This window comes from Eumetopias jubatus, unplaced genomic scaffold (genome assembly GCF_037043125.1).
Source record: "Eumetopias jubatus isolate StellerSeaLion01/CBP00866 unplaced genomic scaffold, mEumJub1_p1.0 scaffold_1, whole genome shotgun sequence".
NCBI classification, from domain to species: domain Eukaryota; kingdom Metazoa; phylum Chordata; class Mammalia; order Carnivora; family Otariidae; genus Eumetopias; species Eumetopias jubatus.
In genome coordinates, this window is record NW_028274807.1 from 202,769,035 (window position 1) to 202,790,517 (window position 21,483).

The window sequence follows — 21,483 nt, forward strand, 5'->3', positions numbered from 1 at the left end:
ACGGCATCAGAAAACAAACATAGCCTTTCAGTAGCACAGAATGGCTAGATTCTCCTCCACTGCCCCATTAAGTATTAATCAGTGGCTTCAGGCCAGTTCTGGGAAGAGCACCTAATTGCTGGCTTCATAGAAAACCAGATTACCCGAATGCACCGACAACGGGGTCCGTCCCGGCCCCTCCCGGGCAGCCAGGCGGCGGTGGCTTGAACACAGAGGCAGCACCGGGAGGCACCGGGCCCCCTCGGCCGCAGGGAGCTCGCTCAAGCGAACGCCCAGCTCTGGGGCGACACCCACAGCGGGGCCGTCTGGGGCCCACCTGAGCAGCCTCCCCGCAGGGCTGTGGTGCACCCCGGGACTGGTTCCAGCTGAGCTCGGAACCAGTGTGGTTCTGCTTCACTACACAGCACACTGACACCCCGAGGGAGTGGTTAGGAAGAGCCCATGAGTCGGCATCCGCGCATGCCCGCAGTGGGAACAACTGCAGAGGGACAGGCCCCGCCTGCCTTCGGGTTCGGAGCAGCTTCTGCAGAGCGCGGTGGGCCCCGCCATATACTGGATATTTGGACATGACCCACATGGCTCCCCCGTCCAGCCCGAAAGAGAGGAGACCACCTGCCATGATGCTCAGGCTGTCACCCGTCCAACATTGGCTGTCCACGCTGCTCCTGTGCAGTGTGTGGGTCCTCAGTTTACCCTCATGTTCCTGGAGTGTGCAATTTCTAGGAGTCAGAGCTCCCAGGCTGCTCGAGAGGCACCCCGTTCATTCTCACTTGCTTCTCTTCTCGCCTTCCTGCAGACACCCAGGGGACACCCAGCAGTTCCTCTGGTGGCCTCACACGCCTCAACCGGCTTCCTCCACCTGCAGCGGCTGCCGGAGCCCTCCACCTCTGCCCACACCCACCCTCACCCCTGCGCCGGGCCCCACCGCACTGCCCAAGCCCACCCAACCCACCACGAAGGTAAACATTGAAGACGTTGGTCGCTTCCCTGCCCTGGGCCAGCACACTCCTCCTTCCTCAGCCCCGCCCCCCCCCCCCCCCGCCCCCGCAGTCAGTCCTGCACCAGGAAGTTGATGAGGGCCGTTCTGGGGGACAGGAAAGCCTTCTTGATGCTTCGCCCCTGCAAGAGTCTGACACCCAGCTCGCTTTGGAGGATGAGCTCATGGACTTTGTCCTGGTCCCGTGCGACTCCCGGCGGCACGGGGATCTTGCCGCAGGCTTTGTTGTTGATCTGAGGAGGAGAAGATCGAGACAGACAATGAGGAGCATCCTGAGGGTGACAGGGGGCCCCATACCAACGCCCGCGGGAAGCAGGAAGATGCGGCACCAGCTTCCCCAGAGGACAGAGGGCAGGCAGGGAGGATAGGATTCATGCCCGAAAACCACAGACCGGGAGAGAGCGGATGGGGCACCACACCTGGAGCGCGCCCCTGCTGCAAGTTAGGTCAAAACCCTCAGTGGCCTCCAGGGGGAGAGGGACGGCTGTGTCATTAGGGATCAAGTTGAAGTTCCGCTCACAGCGAGTGTCACTGAGGATTTTACCCAGGTCTTGGGGGTGACCGGCTCCTGTGGAAGGCAGGCAACCTCCCTGCCGGGGGCTGGACTCCACAACGCGGCGCCCAAGCATGGGGACCAGGAAACTGGACCCACATCACCTTAACTCAGCCTTGCCGGGAACGGGCCGGTCCAGTTCCAGACGTCAGTGGCTATTCACTGAGTGCCGCTCAGTAAGGACACGCTTCCCAGCACATGTGAACCGGTATCGGCTTGGGGGGGAGGTGCTCCCAACGGCCCACATGGCTTCTGAGCAGCTGTGCTTCAGATCCTCCATCCCACCGCTCCCTTAAGAACTCTTTCACTAACGCTCCCGGTTTTTTTACTCCGTATTGTGAAAAGTTACCAGGAATAATTTCTCAGGTTGCAACCAAAGCCTATCAGGTGTCCCTCGTTCTTTTTTCTTTTTTTTTTTTCAGATGTACGTCGACCTCAGGGGCATTTTTCTTGGTTGCATCAACAACCTACGTCACTGGGTGGGAGCCAAAGATGGTAACACACTGTGTCCTGAAATATTCTAGAAAATGGTTCTTCTAAAAAGTGTGAGTCTCCTGGATGCAGGGGTTTGGTGTCCTAAAGCTGTGGGACTAGGGCTGCTGTTCCCTCCCCGCCCACGCCATCTTGTTTCTAAGCCACTGGAAGCCGCCTCCTTTCACGACCACAAGGCTTGCTTCGACCAAGACCTCGGAAAGAACTCCCATCCTGTCACACCAAAACCGCACCCTTCATGAAGTCCTGGGGCTCCCAAACACGGCAGTCTCAGAACTGGTTCTTGTTCACGAGTCACGGCTCCAGTCTCAGTTCTCACCCAGGGAAGAGCGGCCCAGGGCTAGGGCTCCCCCGGCCACTTGCCGTGGTGGGGTGTTGGGGGAGAGAGCCCGTGCTCTTGTGCAGACTCTTAGGCTTGGACTTCAGTTTTCTCTTCTTTAAGGATGGATCCCTCTGGATCGTTGAGGGAGAAAACCTGTCTGAAGGGACCAGCTCACTAGGCCTTACACTCCCTTGTCCCCTGGCCTTTGTCGGGACTCCCGGCCAGGATGGAAGGAGCCAGTGTGGGATGTCCTCTTCAGTACATGGCCTCAGCACCATGACCCAAAATACTTCTAGACTCAGCGCCTCCCTGGAGCCTGGGGGCTGGCCCTCAGCTGTCCTTGGTGAGGCCTGTCCAGGGAGCTGAGTCATTCTTGACCCCGGCTGGGGCAAGGGTGGGGCTCGTGACCTCTGGATGTGGCCAGGAAGCCCAATGGGCCTTCCCACGCGGCCCCGGGCACCCTCTCCGGGCTTCTGGCTCCTGGGGCTCCCCTGAGTTGCCTTACCCAGGGCGGTCCCTTCAGAGTGAGTGGGTCTCCATCACACCCCACCTCCTGACACGAGGCACCAGTTAAATGGACAACAGAAGCCCAGGTGGGATTCCACACTGGACCTGGCCTTCAGGGGCCTAAAGGGGAAGCAGCTCTTTCAAATCACCTCAAATAGTGGCCATCTGACTTGGGAGAAGTCTTCCAGTCCCCATTTGGTGGCCCTGCAAGCTTCCGTTTTTGCTACCTTCCCTTACTACTCACAGCCTCGGTCTAGGGCCTCAGCATCCTTCTCCCGGACTTTTCCAACTGCTGCCTCACAGGTCCCTGGCCGTGAGCACTGCCCCTGTCCCACCCATGGCCACCCAGGGACATGTGATAGCTAGGAACAATGAAAGCTCCCGCTGACTAAGCTCTTGCTCCGTGACAGGTGCTGAGCCACGCAATCCACCTAAGCCAACCTATTTCTCCTCCCATAGCCCCATGAGGGACATGCATGACCACTCCGTGCCCATTTTACAGACGGGGAAGCCGAGGCACATGAGGTGAAGCCAGTTCACCCAGCAAGCGGTGGAGACAGGAGGACCTCCTGGGTCCGCTCCTCCCCTGATCAGATGCCCTGCCAGCCCCCAACCCTCTCGGGGTTGGGGCCTGGCCTTCTCCCCAGTGGCACCCTGCCTATGCCCAAGTTCTAGCCTCGCCACAGCTCACAGACCCGACATCACTGAGGGCTGTCTCTGCCTTTGCTCCCGGCGATCAGGCATTCTCTTCCACCAGGGAAACACTGCTCCTCTTTCGAGCCCAGGCCCCACGCCCCCTTGCAGCCATGCCCGGCTGCCAGAAGCAGCGATGTCCACACCAGCAGCTATCGGCACCTGCTATCTCCCCGGGGGATCGGGCCCCCTCCTGTTGCCGTTCCCTCGCCTGTAAAATGGACTTGGTCACACAGCTGCCTCGTCTGTGACATGGGTAAACCAGGGCCCACTCCCAGGGCTGTCGTGCAGGGTAAACGAGTATCTGGAAAGTTCTTAGGGCAGCGCCCAGCCCTTAGTCGGCGCTCACTACCTGTTAGTGGGTTTTGTCATTAGTGCGTCCAGAAGCAGGCTAAGCAGTGCCTGGCATTATCCAATCTAATTCTTTCCACAACGGGCAAAGCGAGACACTGAGTTCGCCCCCTTTCGTTGTTGAGAAAACAGAGGCCTACAGAACTATTCTGTGACACGAAGACTTCCAAGCAGGATGGTCTCACTCCCAAGCTCTATGCCTTAACCTGGAGGCTACAGAAACTCCCCGTGCGCGTGGCAGTCGTGGGCCCCTTAAGATGGTCCCTCCTGGGCACTGAGCTGCTCGAATCTAAGGCGGAGCCTCCGGGCTGGGGATTCCCGGCGTTGGGCCCAGCCCTGCATACTACGGGCGTGGCGGGCCTGAGCCATGCTGAATGACACTATGCTGTCACCGCATCTGCTATTTCTGGCCAGGGCCCCAACTGAGGTCACACGGACACAGAACACAGGCCCCCACGGAAGTTCCACCACGTGGCCCAGTGCCCCGAGTCGGAAGTTCTCCAGCTGGGTAACCTGCAGGGAGTCCTACTCCCGTCTTAAGCTTTGGGTTTTCACTCCCACAGTAATGTAAAACCATTTTACCAACGACCGACCAGAACTAGATGTCTTTTCTACAGCGATTGAAGTGGAATGGTATTGTATCGACTCAAACTTCGGTTTCTCAAGTTGGCACTTCTTCGTGCTGAGGACAAGTTCTCAGGGGTACACGGGATTATTTCTTATAAATGTTACTTAGGGTAAAGAAACTTCTCTGTGCCACAAGGCTATTTTCGGTTTTGAGGCTTTGGGGAAGAAGCCCACCAGGGCAGGCCCACGTCCTCCCCTCCGTGGGGGAAGCAAAGTGGGGCTGGGGGGGAACTAGGTGCCAGGGGAGGTGGTGTGGAGACAGAGTGGCTAGGAAGGGGCCGGGTCTCCTGCACGGAGCCGTCTTTCCAAACACCGACCCGCCGGTTGGGCCCATGGTTTGCACAGATGCAGAAGAGCTGGGGCCTGGCCAACTGGGCCCCTGTGAGGCTGGGCTCTCCCTCAGCTCCTGGGTGGTGTGTTCATGGCCCTTTTCACCATTTGCAGCGATTTTATTTATTTTTCTTTCCTTTTCCCGATCTCTCCCACTCGGCTTTCAGCTCCACCAGGGCAGGGACCCTGTCTGTCCCGTTTGGTTTTGTACCCCCAGAGCCCACCACTGTGCCTCACCCACAGCAGGTAACTCGATCATTACTGACGAATGAGCAAATAAACTTGGGCAAGGTGACCAACTTTTCCGAACCTGATTTCTCAACTGAAATCAATGAGAATGGAAATGCCTATTTGACAGAGTGATAAGAGCGTAATGAAATCTTGGATGTGAATGACCTGGCCCCACGTGTGGTTCAGAGACGTGCCAAGGGGCCCCCCGTTCCTCTTTCCCTCTTCAGCCACATCAGCATTAAGTATTCCTTATAATGTGTTTCAGAGCAAACACCCATTAAATATGTAAAAATTACATAAAGGATAAACTATCTGAGTTATTTGCTCTGTAAAAGGTTGAAATAAAAAACTACTTTTATGTATCTACAATGATGCCATTTACCAAAAAAGAAAAAAAGAAAAGAAAAGAAAGAAACGTTATGTGGCCTTTCTGAAATAGCATTTTTGGGGAGGTGTTCCTGCTCTGCCAACCTGCTCACCATCACCCTCCTCCCTAAATGAACCAGGAGCCGCCAAGGAGACTGCGACACCGCGGGAGGGCAAGGCGATCAGAACCTATAAAGCAGGACAAGCTTATGTGGTCCACCTTCTCATCCCTTGAGGGCCATGAGCGCTTGATGCTCACAAGCTCGTGGTGTGTGGTGACCTCAAAGCTAAAGTGTAAGACGGGCGGGGCGGTCAGGCCGAGTCAGGCTGGGTGGGCCAGAAAGGCCCGACGACCTGCCCCAGTCAGGTTCACCTCCGGCTCTGGGGCTGCAGGAGACACTCACCAGGACGGCCATCTCCACCACGTCGGGCTGCTGGAGGAACTGTGGGTCCACGGCCGGCCACGCCTGAAGCAGCACACCGGCGTCCCAGGCGTAGTGGGCACACAGCTTCCCGGGCACCTGCGCCAGGCCTGCAACGTCAAGGCACAGAGAGTCACGGGGCACACGCGAGGCTTATGGAAGCAGGGTACACTGCTTTCACCCCAATGCAGCCTGGCTTGGAGCTGCCTGACGCCGCACCTCGGCTTTACACAGCTTACCGGGCCCCCCCCCCCGCCACTTACTTTAGCCCGGTTTATCATCCTGGGCTGATAGGTAGCCCCCCCTTTTTAAATAGTACCCAGAGCTGTACAGATGGATGGACACTTTGTTCTAAAGTGTGCATTTACAAGGGCGCCTGAGTGGCTCAGTCGGTTAAGCGTCTGCCTTCAGCTCAGGTCATCATCCAAGGGTCCTGGGATCGAGCCCCGCCTCGGACTCCCTGCTCTGTGGGAAGCCTGTTTCTCCCTCTCCATTTACTATTCCCCCTGCTTGTGCTTTCTCGCTCTCTCTATCGAATAAATACACAAAGTGTGCATTTGGAAAAAACAAGGCTGATTTTCCTTGGTCTCTGCAGTTCTGTTGCTGAAGGAACGCCTTTGTGCTCCTGAGAGCGGATCCCAAAATAATGAGCCATGCTCATTTCCTTTCCTGCCTGTGAATACTTGTGGTCTGCGAGGGCCTCCTACCCGGTCCTTTTACTCATGATCACTGGAGCCAACATGCCGAGAACAGCTGGGTGCTCCTTCTCCACCTTCTCAGAAGGATCTCAGCCTTCACGCTACACTTCTTCTCGAGAGGGGCTCCTGCCAACGACTGAATTGGAAAGAGCTGGCCTTGGTTCAGGATGGGTCAAACGCGAGGAAGCAGTGAGGAAGGAAATTCCCCCCCAGTCTTGCGTCCTAGAGTGCTTCATGCTGTAACCCCAAAGCCGAGGCGGCTGGGCTCAGCGCCCACAGGGCTGGACGAGGACTGCAGCCAAGGTAGGGTTACTCGCAGGAAAAGCTGTGACTGCAAAGCCTCTGCCGATCTCATGAGCACAAGAGGTGCCCCCAAACGCGCAGGAAATGCACACATCAGAATACAGAGCCCGGGGTGCTACCAGCATGGCCACATCCCCCCTGGCTCCTCATCCCCCCAGAGGAGGGCGCTGGGGGGCAGTGAACGTGGCAGTGTGCCCACGCCGGGGCGGAGCTGTGGCCGCTGCAGGGCCTTCGTGCTGTGGATGGCTTGTCCAGGGGAGCCGGAGGGGGGTAGCCCTTGCACACCTCCTCCTTACTATTAGCACTGAGCCCAGGAGATGCATTTGAGGGACGGGCCCATGCCTCGGGGGGGGTCTGAAGCCAACTTGCCAGATGGAGGGAATGAATCCCACCAACACCAACACCAGTGCCTGGAACACTGGGCTGGACTGACAACGTTTTACTTTCCTTGAGGGCAAAGTAATGCGTGCTCCTTGCAGAGAATTTGTAAAAGGTCAAACTAGAGAGAAGAAAATCATGTTCATCTGCACAGGACTTTTTAAACTTTTGATTTTTTTTTTAAGGATTTAAGGACCATGCAAAGCTACTCCACGAAGCTGCTCAAAGTGGCCGTCTGCAATGCGTGGAAGCACAGGCCGGAAGGTGTTGGTCACACCGCTTTCCTGACAGTTTTGCTGCCCAAAAACCGGTCAGCCCCTCTCGGACGTGCGCTCGGTGACACAGCTGGTCTGCGTTCTAAGCTCCAGCTGTTTATGTCGCTGGCAGATGGCTACAGCCAGTTCCAGGACCGGTCTTGGGTTTTTCTCTCTGGTGCTCTCGCTGTAAGCCTGGGCTGCTGGTCAGTCTGAGGGGAGGGAAGGCCTGTCCGCGTCTGTGGACCAAGTGTTGTCAGAGCTGTATTCCTGGGGCCCTGCTGGCCCCTGTACCCTGGGCTTCCAGCACTTACTGACGGACCTGCTCCACCGCTAACAGATGGGCCGTTTGGCAGGAGCCGAAAGGAGCTTCCTGCTCGTTCCTCAGAAGGGGTACTATTAAGACTCTTGTCTAAATACGAGACAGAGGTCACAGAAGGGAGATGATCATTTCGTTACTTTAGCAGGCTGGCCCCGTATGGCTGGTCCTGTGACCCAGCTGCAGTGGGAAGGATTCCAGAACCTCCGCATGGTAGTCATACAGGATGCCCGGGAGATGAAAGGGCCTTGGACACAAATGTTCTGGGCAGAAGTTGTTGCAAATTCCACTTAAAAAAAAAAAAAATGAGGAAGCCCGGCCTTCCTGGGGCAGCCTGGGTCCCCACCAGAGTTTCTACACAGACGGGAGTGGGGCCACCCTGCTCAGCGCGGCGGGACAGAAACTCACGGCTGTGGGTTCTCCGCCGTGTTTTTGCCTCCCTACTCTTTAGGGAAGTACAAAGACCTAACGTTTGCATAGCAAATAGGATGGTTTCTTTATAGAACACATGCCAGGTCGAGAGCTGGCCTTTGGGCAGCACCTGGAGAAAGTCTGCACACGGGCTGGGATGTGCCAGAGCCCTGGCATGCAAGGCCACCGTGGAGGGCCGGCTGTCGCCTGTGGCCTACCCCCCTCCTGCCCCTCCACTGGGAGGGCCGTTGTCGCTGACCTTCCTTCAAAATGACTGCAACAACCCACGCAAGCTCCTCGCATGGTCTGAGAGCTGGGGAGGTCACCACGCCCCCGGGGCGCCCGGGAGTGGGTCTTGGGGTGGGCAGCCTCTCTTGCTGGCCACCATCAGACCTGCTCCACCCCCCACCCCTGTGCTCACACACACACACACACACACACACACACACACGAGGCTGGACTTGGGGACTCCATGGCCTCTGAGGCCCACTGAGCCTCACCCAGCCCTGGCGATTCCAAGAAAATGGATAGGATGGGATGCCAGTTCATTTTAGCCTTTACCCACTGAAGGAATTCCACTGACGTTATTTTGAGCTAACAACACCAATGCCGCACACATATTTGTACAGAAAACGCCATCAGAACGTCAGTGAGAACTTCTCCTCTACAATGGTCGCACACACACCCCTACGTGATTTGTATGTTTGTAATTGTGTTGAAATTAAGGGATACAGTGCATATGTATAGCAAAACACTAAGCTATGCTATTTCGCAGCCGTTTTCATTTTACGAAGAAAAATGGATTCGTGGCGGCAGCCTCATGCTTCAGGATTACACGCCTGTTCCGAATGCCTGGGGGGGCATGGGGTCCCCCTTGCTGTCACCTCACAATTACGGTACTGATGGGAGACCCAGAGCTCCCACGAGGTAAAGCCTGGAATCCAGAAAGAAAAGAATCGCCGCACAGCCATAAGAGTGGCCGGAAAACAGAAACGTTCACTGGAGGTCGTAAAGAAATGTGACCCCTCTGCCTGCCTCCCCCTGTGGTCCCGTGTAAACCAGGACACTGAGAAGGGTACACTCTACAGAGCTTACACAGATCTCATCAGTTGTTATAAGCACTAGCACGACAAGTGGGCAGCTTCACATAACCTTCGCCACAGTCAAGATCCAGGGCTGCTCGGCCACCACTGGGCTCCTCGTGGTCCCCTCTATATGGCCACTGCCCCCTCTGCCCAGTCCCTAAGCCCTGGCGACCACTGATGTGTTTTCTATCTCTATAATTTGGTTATTTCAAGAATGTTACATAAATGGAATCATAGAGTATATAACCTTTGGAGACTGACTTTTTTTCACGCAGCATAATCCCCCTGGGATCCATCCATACTGTTGTCTATTAGGAAGGTCATTTTTGACGATGATGAAATTACACCTCCAACCGGAGTACCACCGAGAAGCTCCCTGTCCGGTGATTTTCTACTCTTTTACTGTCCACCAACAAAGGAAACCTTGTGTCCTTTGTCTGGAAACAGTATCAGTGACTCCAAACACAAAATTTCCCTAAGCGAGCAGCTAACACCCTCAGCTGGGGAGCACAATACTCTATTATGGTACACAAAAGTTAACTGTGTGGATTCAGATGTGGTGCCTTGAGCTTCTCAGATCCAAAACTTCAGGAAGGAAAAAAGATTTCCTCATCCTGTTGCAGTTTACCAACTGCGAAGACGTTGATTCTCTTTCTTACTGAAGGTCTCCACTGACTCCTTAAGAGATTGGTGGGTGGGGGGGGCGCCTAGGTGGCTCAGTCGTTAGGCGTCTGCCTTCGGCTCAGGTCATGATTCCAGGACCTGGGATCGAGCCCCGCATCGGGCTCCCTGCTCGGCGGGGAGCCTGCTTCTCCCTCTCCCACTCCCCCTGCTTGTGTTCCTTCTCTCGCTGTGTCTCTCTCTGTCAAATAAATAAATAAAAATCTTAAAAAAAATAAAAAGAGATTGGTAGGGGACTCTTCAGCTTCTCTGGATTGTTCTCTTTCTGTCCATGGCAGTGATGGCCATTTTGCGCACAGGACTCCGAATCTCCCCTAGAAGACAGATCCCAATTCTGCTGCTCTTTGGGGGAGAATCTCTTCTGTGAAAATCTGCTTCTCTAGGGAACTCTAGAAAATGGCAGTTTCTGAACATTCCACCCTCACTGTCTTCCCTTTATAGCCATTCTGAGTTATCTGTCGAAGACACGGGAGTGAAACCAGAAGCTACATGAAAGCAAAGTTTTCTAGAACAAATGAAATGTGTGTAAAAACTGTCCAAAGCCCTGGATCGAGAATGACTGACAGTGCGGGATGACAATGATGCTCCTCGCGATACGGTGCTTCTGACTGCAAAGGACTCCCCACACCCTGAGACACCGGGCCTCCTTCGCTCTTGGAGAGGCGGGAAGGAGTCACGTCTCCATTCTCTACTGAGGGCACCTGACCCGCACCTGTGACTTAATGACCAGGGTGCCACACCAGGTGCGTGGGGCTCCTCAGTTGACTCTGTCATGGACCCTGCGGCTCATTCAGAGGCTGTGACATGTACACATGTGGAGAGCCACAAGACAAAGGTTTCCCATTACTTCCTCGAATTAAAAAAAAAAAACAAAATTAGTTGCTACGAATTTGTAAAACTTGAGGGAAGACCGCCCTCCCCCAGTTCTCCCACAAAGGCCCAGAACAGAGCCTGGCACATAAAATACGTGCTCAATAAACCCAACTGAATGAAACACTGCAGCAAACCTCACATTCAATCTCTACCGACTTCCTATGCCACAGCTCACAGAAGCTGTGTGTGATGCGTTGGAAAATTCAGGGCGCAAGGTTTGGAATGGGCTAGTTTCTATCCCGATGCTCTAGCGTGTGTCCTGTCGGGGATCCTGCCGTGCCACAGTGTACACTTGGTTCCTAAGAACTGCCACGGAGGGACAGGGCCCTGGGGAGAGGGGATCCTCTCTGCCCGCCCGCCACACAACCAAAGGGGCGTGCAAGAGGGGGATGTTTCTGCCAATCCCGCTGACATCTGTCCTTCGTGAGAGAAATGAAATGCGGGAGGAAGAAGACAACGCGGGACGAAGCAGGAAGATAAAAGGGAGAGGTGTGCATGCTCCAGGATAAGGGTAAGTTTATTACAAATTAGATTGGTTTGTTCTAAAGCAAAGGAAGACTAGGACAGAACGAACCGTGTGCCATTTAAAAAACTTAATGTGGTTGCCGATGCTAAATGAAAGAGTCGTGTTTCCTTCCCAAGGGGAGGACAAAAGGCTGCCTGGCAGAATATGGAATTAGCGTGGCAGGGCCTGATACCAACCTCCCTTTAGGGCGCTCTGTCTCTTCAGCAGAGAATGGGTAAGCATCTCTTCCTCTGTAGGCTGTTCTAAACCACCACAAAGGACAGAGGAACCCAAAGCAATTCACTTGGTGGAGTCAGTGAAACCCTCATGTCCAAGCCTGACCACACACGCTGAGAAAAACTGGTCTTCCTAGGAAAACAACTGCCAAATTCCAAATAAAACACTAGCAGATAGGATTTGACAGTAAACTCAGAGTCCGCTGCACCATAGTCCAGAAGAATCTATGCCGGGAGAGCTTGGTATTAGGTGATCAATTAACTGGGCAATAGTGATATCAACAAGGCAAAGGGGGGAAGTTAAAAGCAGATGATACAAACACCTCAACAAGTAAAGGACGGATGTTAAATAAAATATAGCTCCCGTTCCTAATATGAGTTCTGGAAAACAAGGACAGAGAGCTGCGTCCTTAACATTATAGGGATTATCCGGGTGCCTGGGAGGCTCAGTCAGTTAAGTGTCCCACTCTTGATTTCGGCTCAGGTCATGATCTCAGGGTCGTGGGACCGAGCCCTACACTGGGCTCTATGCTCAGCGGGGAGTCGGCTTGAGATTCTCTCTCCCTCTCCTTCTGCCCCTCCCCTACCCTGCTCACACTCCTTCTCTCTCTAAAAAATTCTTAAAAAAAAAAACCACAAACCCCAAAACATTACAGGGGCCATCTGGACCAGCACCTCGAACATCCCATAGGGTTTTCTGAGCAGTTTAAAACATTATGTACACAGACACCAAGCCATAACTGTTAGAAAGAAAGAGAACACTTATCCTTATCTGCTAATCATAGAATCTTAGCACGTCTAAGAGGATTTTACCCCCTACCCAACGTAGGAGAGATTTGTAGGGAATCTGGATAAGAGAATAAGCATGCAAATAAATTTTAAAAATTACATCCCAGCCATTACCAGTCAAAACTGATAGAAAAGACTCCAGTCACAAGAGCAAAAATAAAAACATAACAAAAAAATACTCGGGAATACTCCTTAAGAAATGCATAGAGTCAGAAGAAAAACTACAAAAGAAATGAACAAAACTATAAAACTCGATTCAGCATAATGGAAGTCTTGAATGAAGAGGGAGATAGGGTGCCTGGCTGGCTTAGTTGGTGGAGTGTGCAACTCTTGACCTCTGGGTTGTGAGTTCGAGCCCCACGCTGGGTGTAGACATTACTTAAAAATACAATCTTTTTTGGGGGCACCTGGGTGGCTCAGATGGTTAAGCATCTGCCTTCCGCTCAGGTCATGATCCCAGGGTCCTGGGATCGAGCCCCACGTCTGGCTCCTGGATCGGCGGAGAGCCTTTGCCTCTCCCCCTGCTCGTGCTCTCTCTCTCTATCTGGGTGTCGAATGAATAAATGGAATCTTTAAAAAAATAAATATTTTTTAAAAATTTTTATTTATTTTAGAGTGTGGGGGGAGGAGCACGAGCAGGAGGGGCAGAGGGAGAGGGAATGAGAATCCCAAGTAGACTCCGTGCTGAGCAAGGAGCCTGATACGGGGCTCGATCTCATGACCCTGAGATCACGACCTGAGCCAAAACCAAGAGTGGGATGCTTAACCAACTGCGCCACCCAGGCACCCCCAAAATAAAACCTTAAAAAAAATAGAAGGGAGAGACAGACCACATGGAGGTCTGGAAGGGGTAAAGATGTAAGGACTTCCCAAATTAATTCTAGGTTTACCCACATTTCAATCAAAATCTCAAGGATGTTAATAATAAAATTATACCAGAGTTCTACTGGGAAGAATAAACAGGTGAGAAGCGCTCAAAGACTGATGAAAAAAGAAATGAAGGGAGGCTAGCACACCAGATGTTAAAACTACGTTGAAAATCCAATAATTAAATCAGTGAAACAGAACACATACTTCAAAAACAGACTCTGGAGTGGAAACGGGCTAACTTTTCAGGAAAATAGTCTGGCAACATAGATTGAGAGTCTTAAAAACATTCTTATCTTTTCCACTTCAAGGGCATCATCTGAAGTGGAAACTCAGATCTCTGCCCAGAATTGCCCGTGGCAGATTACGGGAGCAAATGCTAGACACGTCACCTGAACAGTTACCAAAGTCATGCCTGGGGGCAATTAATGCAGTGATTAAAAACATTTACAAGTTAAAAAAAAAATCAAAATGTTTGCAAGTGTATCTTGTTTTTAAATTGGAAATACTCACAGATGAAATTTTACTTGTAAACCCTTAGGCAACCAGCTGGAGTCCCATGTAAAGCAAAGGTGGCCAAACTGTTGCTCCACATTCTGTCTTGAGTCGGTCCTGACAGGCTACATGAGGCCTCCGACACCAAGGCCAAGGCCTGGGGGCCTGAGCTCCTCTAAGACATATCCACCTGCTCTGGCCCCATAAGGTACGTGGCCCTGACGTTCATCCTCACAGCAACAAAGTCATAAGCATATCACTCAGGACTTCAGAGGGAGGGAGTGGGCCCAGGTTGGGTTATTCCAGCACGCAGGGTGAGTTTATCACCAAGGGATTGCAACGTCCTTGCAAAACCCCTGGAATCATGACAGAGGCTCTTGTTTGTGCATATTCACCAAGGATCCAGAGATTTGAAGATGTCCATCAAAAGCCTTCATGTTTTGTATCCTTCCTGGGCAAGCACTACATTTAGGTATGTGTTCTAAGGATTTCATATGTGAACAAAAAATTAGCTATTCAACTTTTAAAACAATGATGTGTTATTATAAAGGGTCTAGGTGTCCAGAAATAGGAAATGGGAAGACACTATAAACCTCACACCATCTAAAAAAGTAGCTCCACATTAAAATTAACAAGAAATAGAGATGACAAAAAGGAAAAGAAAGAATTAACTATTGAAGACAGTTTAGGGTAAAGAATGTTCAAATTATTTCTTAAAAGGACAGGATGTTGGTATTTCTAGTGAGGGCCTTTTAGAATGACCAATGCGCCCTGAAAATGCTCTCAAGAGGCGGCCCTACGAGAGAAAAAAAGCGCATGAAATCTTGCCTTAGGCTTTCCTCTGAGAGCCAGGTCTTTTTTTTAAGATTTTATTTATTTATTTGACAGAGAGAGAGAGAGCACAAGTAGGCAGAACAGCAGGGAGAGGGAGAGGAAGAAGCATGCTCTCCGCTGAGCAGGGAGCCTGACGTGGGGCTCGGTCCCAGGACCCTGGGGTCATGACCTGAGCCGAAGGCAGCCGCTTAACTGACTGAGCCACCCAGGCGCCCCTGAGAGCCAGGTCTTAACAGTAGAGGGACACAGTCCCCCACCTGCCTGTGCATCAGAATCACCCGGGAGCTGGCTAAAAACTCTCGTCATGGGGCGCCTGGGTGGCTCAGTCGGTTAAGCGTCTGCCTTCGGCTCAGGGCATGATCCCAGGGTCCTGGGATCGAGCCCCGTGTAGGGTTCCCTGCTCAGCGGGGAGTCTGTTTCTCCCTCTCCTGCTGCCCCTACCCCCAGCTCATGCTCTCTCTCTCTCTCAACTAAAGTCTTAAACAAACAAACAAAACAACACTCTCCAGTCATTTCCCCAGCTCCAGAACTGGGACCTCCAAGGGGGCGGGCGGGGTGGAAGCTTCCCCACTTAGCCAGTGAGCCTCAGTCAGGGGGACTCGCTTCAGTGCCCAGTTTAGGAAGGACGGTCTGCTGGAGAGACCCGAATCCCAGTTTAAGTAAATTTTAGATCTGCAGCCTGACTCCAGGCGTCCTTTTCTCCATCTGTAAAGTGGGACTAACCCTACGTTCCCCTCTTAGAAAGAGAACGTGGGGTTGTGGCCTATGGAGAGCGGGAGGCTGGGTTCGGAGAAAGAGCGCCCCGCGGGGCCGTCCGCATTCCCAGAGGGGCGGGTGCGGGGCGCCAATGCGGAGAGGGGCCTTCCCCTTCGGCAGGGGTGAGCACGCAGAAGTACCCCCATTCCGACTGCAAGGCACAGAGGTCCCTTGGTACAGGTGCCAAACGCTGGGCCCCACGCCTGAGGACATCTGGGCCCCAAGTCGAGTTCCACGAGAGGCTGGGGCACATCCAGGTTAGCAGTAGCGGGTCTGGCGAGGATGCCCCCACCTACCTGCCCAGAGCTCCGAGGTGATGTGGGGGGCCATCGGGGAGGCCATCACTGTCAGGGCACACAGCGCGTCCTCAAACTCGGGGCTGTGGAGGACCACTCTCTGAGAAGCTTGCTGAGGAACAGAAAAGAACGGTGGAAGAACACTGAGGCGCACGAAACAAGCCAGGGCACGGAAGGCCAGAGACCCAAGCAGGTAGGCAGGAACCCTCCTTCCCACCCACGTTTGCTCCGGACACTGAACTCGCCCCTTTTAGTCACAGTATTAAAAGCAGAGCAGCAATAGCAATAACATGTACACTATTCCTCGTGGAGCATGGACTACGCCCTTGGTCTGAGGCTGATTCATGTAGTTCCCACCAGTACCCTTGGAGGGTGCTGTTCTTACCCCACTGGAAGGGTGGAGAGGCTAAGGACCACGGAAGGGGAGCAATCTGCCCCCAGGTACGTGGCTGACCAAGGGATGCGGCCCCCACGAGAATCCAGCTGTGTCTTTTCTTTTTTTTTTTAGCTTTTTATTTATTTATTAATTTTTTAAAAAAGATTTTATTTATTCATTTGAGAGAGAAAGAGAGCACACGCACATGGGAGAGGGGCAGAGGGAGAGGGAGAAGCAGGCTCCCAGCAGCTTTGTCTTAAATCAGAGTTAAACTCCTGACCGCTCTTGGAGGTTTCCCGTGCGCTGCAGGACCCGTGAGACATGCAGAGAGACTTGCTCACAGGCTTTGCAACGTGGAGCGCCCAGTGCTGGGGTCCTCCTGCCCCCTTGGGGGTCTCATCCTCCTATTAAGCAGCTGTGCTGGTAACACCCAGTTTCTTCCTGCGGTGCAGCCTAGTCACATAACGTAGCCACACCCACTTAATTTATGGGGTACCTACTCCAAAAGGGCACGGTTTCTGCCCTCAAGGAGTTTACAGCCAACTGGGGAGAAAAGTGACAAATGAATCGAGGGTGTCACAGGATTCCACAGGGTGTGGGTGGGGAGGGAGGGTGGGGAGCAAAGCAGGGTGTGAGCCTGCGAGTGTAGACCAAGGACAGCCTGGGGGGAAGTGGGCTGTGGGAAGAACAAGGGTACTGAGTTTCCCAGAGGCTGGCTTCCCCTGCTCAGCGGGGAGCCTGCTTCTCCCTCTCCCTCTGCTGCTCCCCCTGCTTGTGCTCTCTCTGTGTCAAATACATAAATAAAATCTTTAAAAAAACACACACACTCAGCAAAGAAAATCTGGGAAATACAAAACCACTCACAATTATACCAAACAGAAAAAAAAAAAAAAAACCTGATGTATTTTATCCTGGTCTCCAAAAATGCAAAAATATGTGAATATACACATCTGTCCACATACCCTTTTGCTAGACCGGAATTTTTATCCTCTGAGCACTTCTGTATTGTCTGTTTATTTGATGTTGTATCATGAACAGTTTCTGGTACTAGGGATTCCTGGAAGACACGATGTGAATGGTGGTGGCACATCTCCTCCCTATTGATATGATATGAGTCATTTCACGATTTCCCCACTGGGGACAGCTGGGGTTCTATGTCTCTGTGATTATAAGTCACCTGCCAATGGGCAGCCCGGAATCAAAGGGTCTAAACGACTGTAGGGATGCCAACCTCGGAGCCGAAGCTCTTCCTGGCAAGGTTCCATTAACCACACGGCCACTGCTGGGGTGTCAATGTCTCACTGTCTCGGTCATAGCAGGGACTTTATGTTATAAAGTCTCTACAAATTTGATAGGTTAAAAAAAAATAGCATCGTGTTTTTAGTTTGCATTTCACGATAATTAGTAAGGCAAATATTTTTTTTCTGCCAAGTTTACAGATTATCTCTATACCATTTTCTGTGAGTGATTTTCTTTTCACATCCTTTGACCATTTTTAGGTCAGGTATTTTTATATTCATATGTAAAGAGCTCTTTACATATCAAGGATGTTAAGCCTCACGTCTGACGTATTTGTTATAAAATGTTTTCCCCAGTTTTTACCTGCTTTGTAACATGGCATGTTTTAATATACTAAAAATGGTGAGTTCTATGTAGTCAAACCTGTAAATTTCTTCCACTGTTCTTAAAGTCTGGGAAGAGCTTCATTATAAAAGGCATGTGGTAATAGCCTTAATCTACATTTTTTGTTGTTGTTTGTTGTCCAAACAGCTAACTACTTGCCTAACCTCCATTTGTTGACAAATCCTTCCCCTGGCAAGAAAAATTCTAGTCACATGTGGCAAGAAGAGGAATCTATGCTAAAAAGGCTGACTTTTGTTTTTAGTGAGCACAAATCTGACTTGTCCAGATTAAAGGAGTGTAACATGTTAATGATGCCAAGGGGGTATCAGATCAATCAGGAGAGCGGGCAGCGGAAGCAGGAAGAAAAGAGCAGAGCCGGAAGAGAAGGGGGCTCGAGTCTGGTCCTGATCTGTCACTAATCAACCAGATACGTCATCGAACCTCCCAGGGTGTCAGTGTCCTCATCTGCAAAATATGGGGGTGGGGGAGGGGAGTGAGGGGGTGGGCTTTGGACCAGACAACCTTTAAGAACCTTCCAGCTATAAAACTAGGTTGTGACTATGGAAAACAGGCTTCTTTACGATAACAGAGCCACACCAAGGAGGTGACACCATGGTCCTGCTCTCTGTCCACCAACCAGGACCCTGCAGGCCACCTCACAATGTGGCTCAAGGCCACCCACCCGCCCCTGCTACCAGCAAATGAGGACAGGTGGGCCACTTACCAGCAGGGCACTGCTGAGTCCCATCAGCTGAGAAATTACAGAATTCAGTGAGAAGTCCTCTGTGAAATGGGTGGTCACCTATGGGTAAAAGTTGAATTACTCACTTTCTTCAAAATCCCTTTGAGCTTTCCACAAAAAAACCAATGCAACACAACAACAAAGCAAATGAATTATCCAAAAAATGTGAATTAAATGAATGCAATCAAAGAAATTCATAAATGCATTCACTATCTCAGATAATCATGGTAATGTTTCATTGGCACAAAGATTTTAAAAAATCAGGGTCAAATGGTGTTTCCACTGTCCAGCGTTTCCTGCCCCCCCCCCCCACATCTGGGACAGTGTTGGTTCTCCCAGCGGGGACATCAAACGCCTCTAACCACCTGGACAGGAGGCAGGACCCACAGATGAGTAAACATCAAAACAACAGGAGATGGGGTACAGGATGTCCCTTCCCTGTGGCTCCATGACTTTCATTCACAATGAAGGTTATTCGCATATGGGATAAGGTGAGTTTTGCGTTTTCAAACACGGAGTCAACACAAGAACACTCAAGCTGACTTGTCAGCTTCTTCCTGTTTGTGTGCTTCTCGATTTCGACCACGGCCAAAAATACAGAAAGACAACACATCTAAAGATGTCAAGAGTTTCCAACTTGTCGAAATACCCCAGTTCTATGATCTGACAGAAGAATGTGCCAAATCCAGACAGGAAATATGTGGCATGAAAACAGTCACCCAGGCATCATTTACATCACAAAGTTCAACTGCGTGAGCTCTGTGTCTCTACACTGGAGTGGACGGGAATATTCCCTGAGGACATGTCACCAAGGGGCGCCTGGGTGGCTCAGTCCTTAAGCGTCTGCCTTCGGCTCAGGTCATGATCCCAGGGTCCTGGGATCGAGCCCCACGTCGGGCTCCCTGCTCCGCGGGAAGCCTGCTTCTCCCTCTCCCACTCCCCCTGCTTGTGTTCCCTCTCTCGCTGTCTCTCTATCAAATAAATAAATAAATAAATAAAATCTTAAAAAAAAAAAAAAAAAAGAAGTGTCACCGAATGAGACCACGCTGGACCCAGGGCCTCATGAAAACCCTGTTTCTTCAATGTCATCAGTCACCAGAGTCCAAAAAAGTGACCTTGGCTGACTTTAAAAGTTCAAATCAGCAATTCTAAAAAATAAAAATAACAGTAAAAATTCAGCCTAAGGAGTGACACCCGCTAAAAATAGCTCTGGATCTCCTTAAATGCCTTCTTTCAAAAACATGACATTTACTTCACAAAGTGCTTAAAAAGGCAAATGTCATGGTATGGTATCCGACTTCTAGAGAAGAAATTTATAGGGATTTGTTATCAGTGAAGAATCTTTTAAAATGAGTCCGGGGGGCCTGGCTGGCTCAGCCAGTGGAGCGTGCGACTCTTGATCTCAGGGGCATGAGTTCGAGCCCCACATTGGGTGTGGAGATTACTTAAAAATAGAATCTTTAAAAAAGAAAAAAAGAAAACGATTTAGACAATAAAACATTTTCTAAGAAGGTAACATGAACACGTCATTTATTTGCAAAAATTAAACCACAATAATTCGCACAGATACCGTGTAACAACGTAACTGGGTGGGGAAGGCCTCACTATGCGGAGCATCCAGGAACTTGGATTCTTGGCTCTGGGCCTCATCTCTGCCCCCACCTGTAAAATGAGGAGGCCAAAGAGCAGTCTCCTCATGCCCCTTTCAGTGCTACACTTCTGTTTCTGTTCATCTCGCATGCGGTGGGTCAGCAGCGAGACCCTGCATTTGGGTCTCTGCCCCAGAGTGTTAAGTGTGGAGCCGGTGGGAAGGGGGCGTCCTCCCGAGATCTGGGATGGACATGTGGTGGACACCGTTTGAGGAAGCCCTTTCCTGAGAGCATGTCTTTCCATTAGAGCACGTGGCCGGCTGCTCCAGCTTGGTGAGCTACTCGACACGGTGATGGCAACCCTTCAAGGCCGGGGGGATGCCACGGTGAGGAAGGAGCAAGGCCAACAGCGGCCCGCCCCAAGGCAGGGTGGTCCACCCGGACCAAGTGTGCTCAGTCACAGAATTGACCAGCATCCCCGGAAAGTTCCTGACCTCAGAGATGACTGAGTTCTTGTACTCCCAGAGCTTCTTGCTCTCGGCTCTCTCCTCATCACTCAGCAGCTGGGGCCGGGGAGCCGTCCCGGGAGCCCTCGCCTCGATGAAGCGGGTCACCAAGGCCCACAGACGCTGTTGCCACCTCAGCACCCCGGGAAGGGCATCGGCTGAGTTTCATGTCAGGAAACGAGAGAGAGAGAAACACAGACATGTGAATGACTGATCTGGCTCTCCCCAAGCCCAGAGAGGCATGGGTGCATTGAAGACATGCTTCACTGTGCCCCAGTGGGAGTTATGGGGGCCACCCTGGCCTCTAGCATCCGGGAGCTCAGAGCAGCACGGACTCTGTCACACCCCAGAGCCCCGGGTATTCGGCGTACTGGACCGCAGGGCTCCTCGGAGTGCCGCCCACCAACCACCCCGGCCCACAACAAGCTCAGAAGCCTGGGCCATGATGGGCCCCCTGTGCCCAGCTGCCTTGAGTAAGAAAGCCTCTTGCCGCAGAGGTGTCCCCAAAGACGCCTGTGCCCTCACGTGTGCCCTCTGTATGTCCCCAGTGATTCCAATGCAGCCCATTCTGGGACTGGCCCCTGTGCCACACTTATCACGGGCAAGGGCGTAAGTGGTGATCCGGGCATCTGGCTGCTTCTGCCACAGCAACCGAATGACCACTGGACCGTGTATTCTAGGACATCCAGATACCCAACAAGATTTTACTCACGCCTTTTCAGATCTAACCAACTCTGCAGAGACAAATCTCCCCTGAGGGGCTCTGGAGGCTGCTGTGGGTGAGGGAAGGGGTCACAGGAACATCCGGAGCAGGCCCTAGGGCGGGCTTTTCTGGGCTGGGAAGGGGCGATGACCCTGCCCCAGAACAAACCTTTCAGGGTAGATCAAGAGGGGGACTGGCCTCCGTGGACCACAGAGGGGCCCCAGGGTGGCATGGAAGCCAGCCTGGCTCCCGGGGAAGGTTCTCCGGCAGACT

The 21,483-nt window shown here is 52.1% G+C and overlaps 1 protein-coding gene across 3 annotated transcripts in view; it reads right to left on the bottom strand.

The window, feature by feature from the left end:
• Nucleotides 1-1,048: 1,048 nt before the first annotated feature.
• The window catches only part of LARS2 (leucyl-tRNA synthetase 2, mitochondrial), a 146,335-nt gene continuing 125,900 nt past the window's right edge, over nt 1,049-21,483 (bottom strand). The window contains exons 17-21 of one of the 3 annotated variants that reach the window (XM_028087167.2): nt 20,496-20,665; nt 18,395-18,472; nt 15,672-15,783; nt 5,874-6,001; nt 1,049-1,230 (exon numbers count right to left, since the gene is read on the bottom strand). In XM_028087167.2, coding sequence (XP_027942968.1) covers nt 1,051-1,230; nt 5,874-6,001; nt 15,672-15,783; nt 18,395-18,472; nt 20,496-20,665 — 668 coding nt within the window. In that variant the 3' untranslated portion in view covers nt 1,049-1,050. Of the gene's footprint in view, nt 1,231-5,873; nt 6,002-15,671; nt 15,784-17,009; nt 18,136-18,394; nt 18,473-20,495; nt 20,666-21,483 lie in introns of those variants that run through there. The other 2 variants (XR_003606684.2, XR_003606682.2) reach the window with 2 other exon arrangements.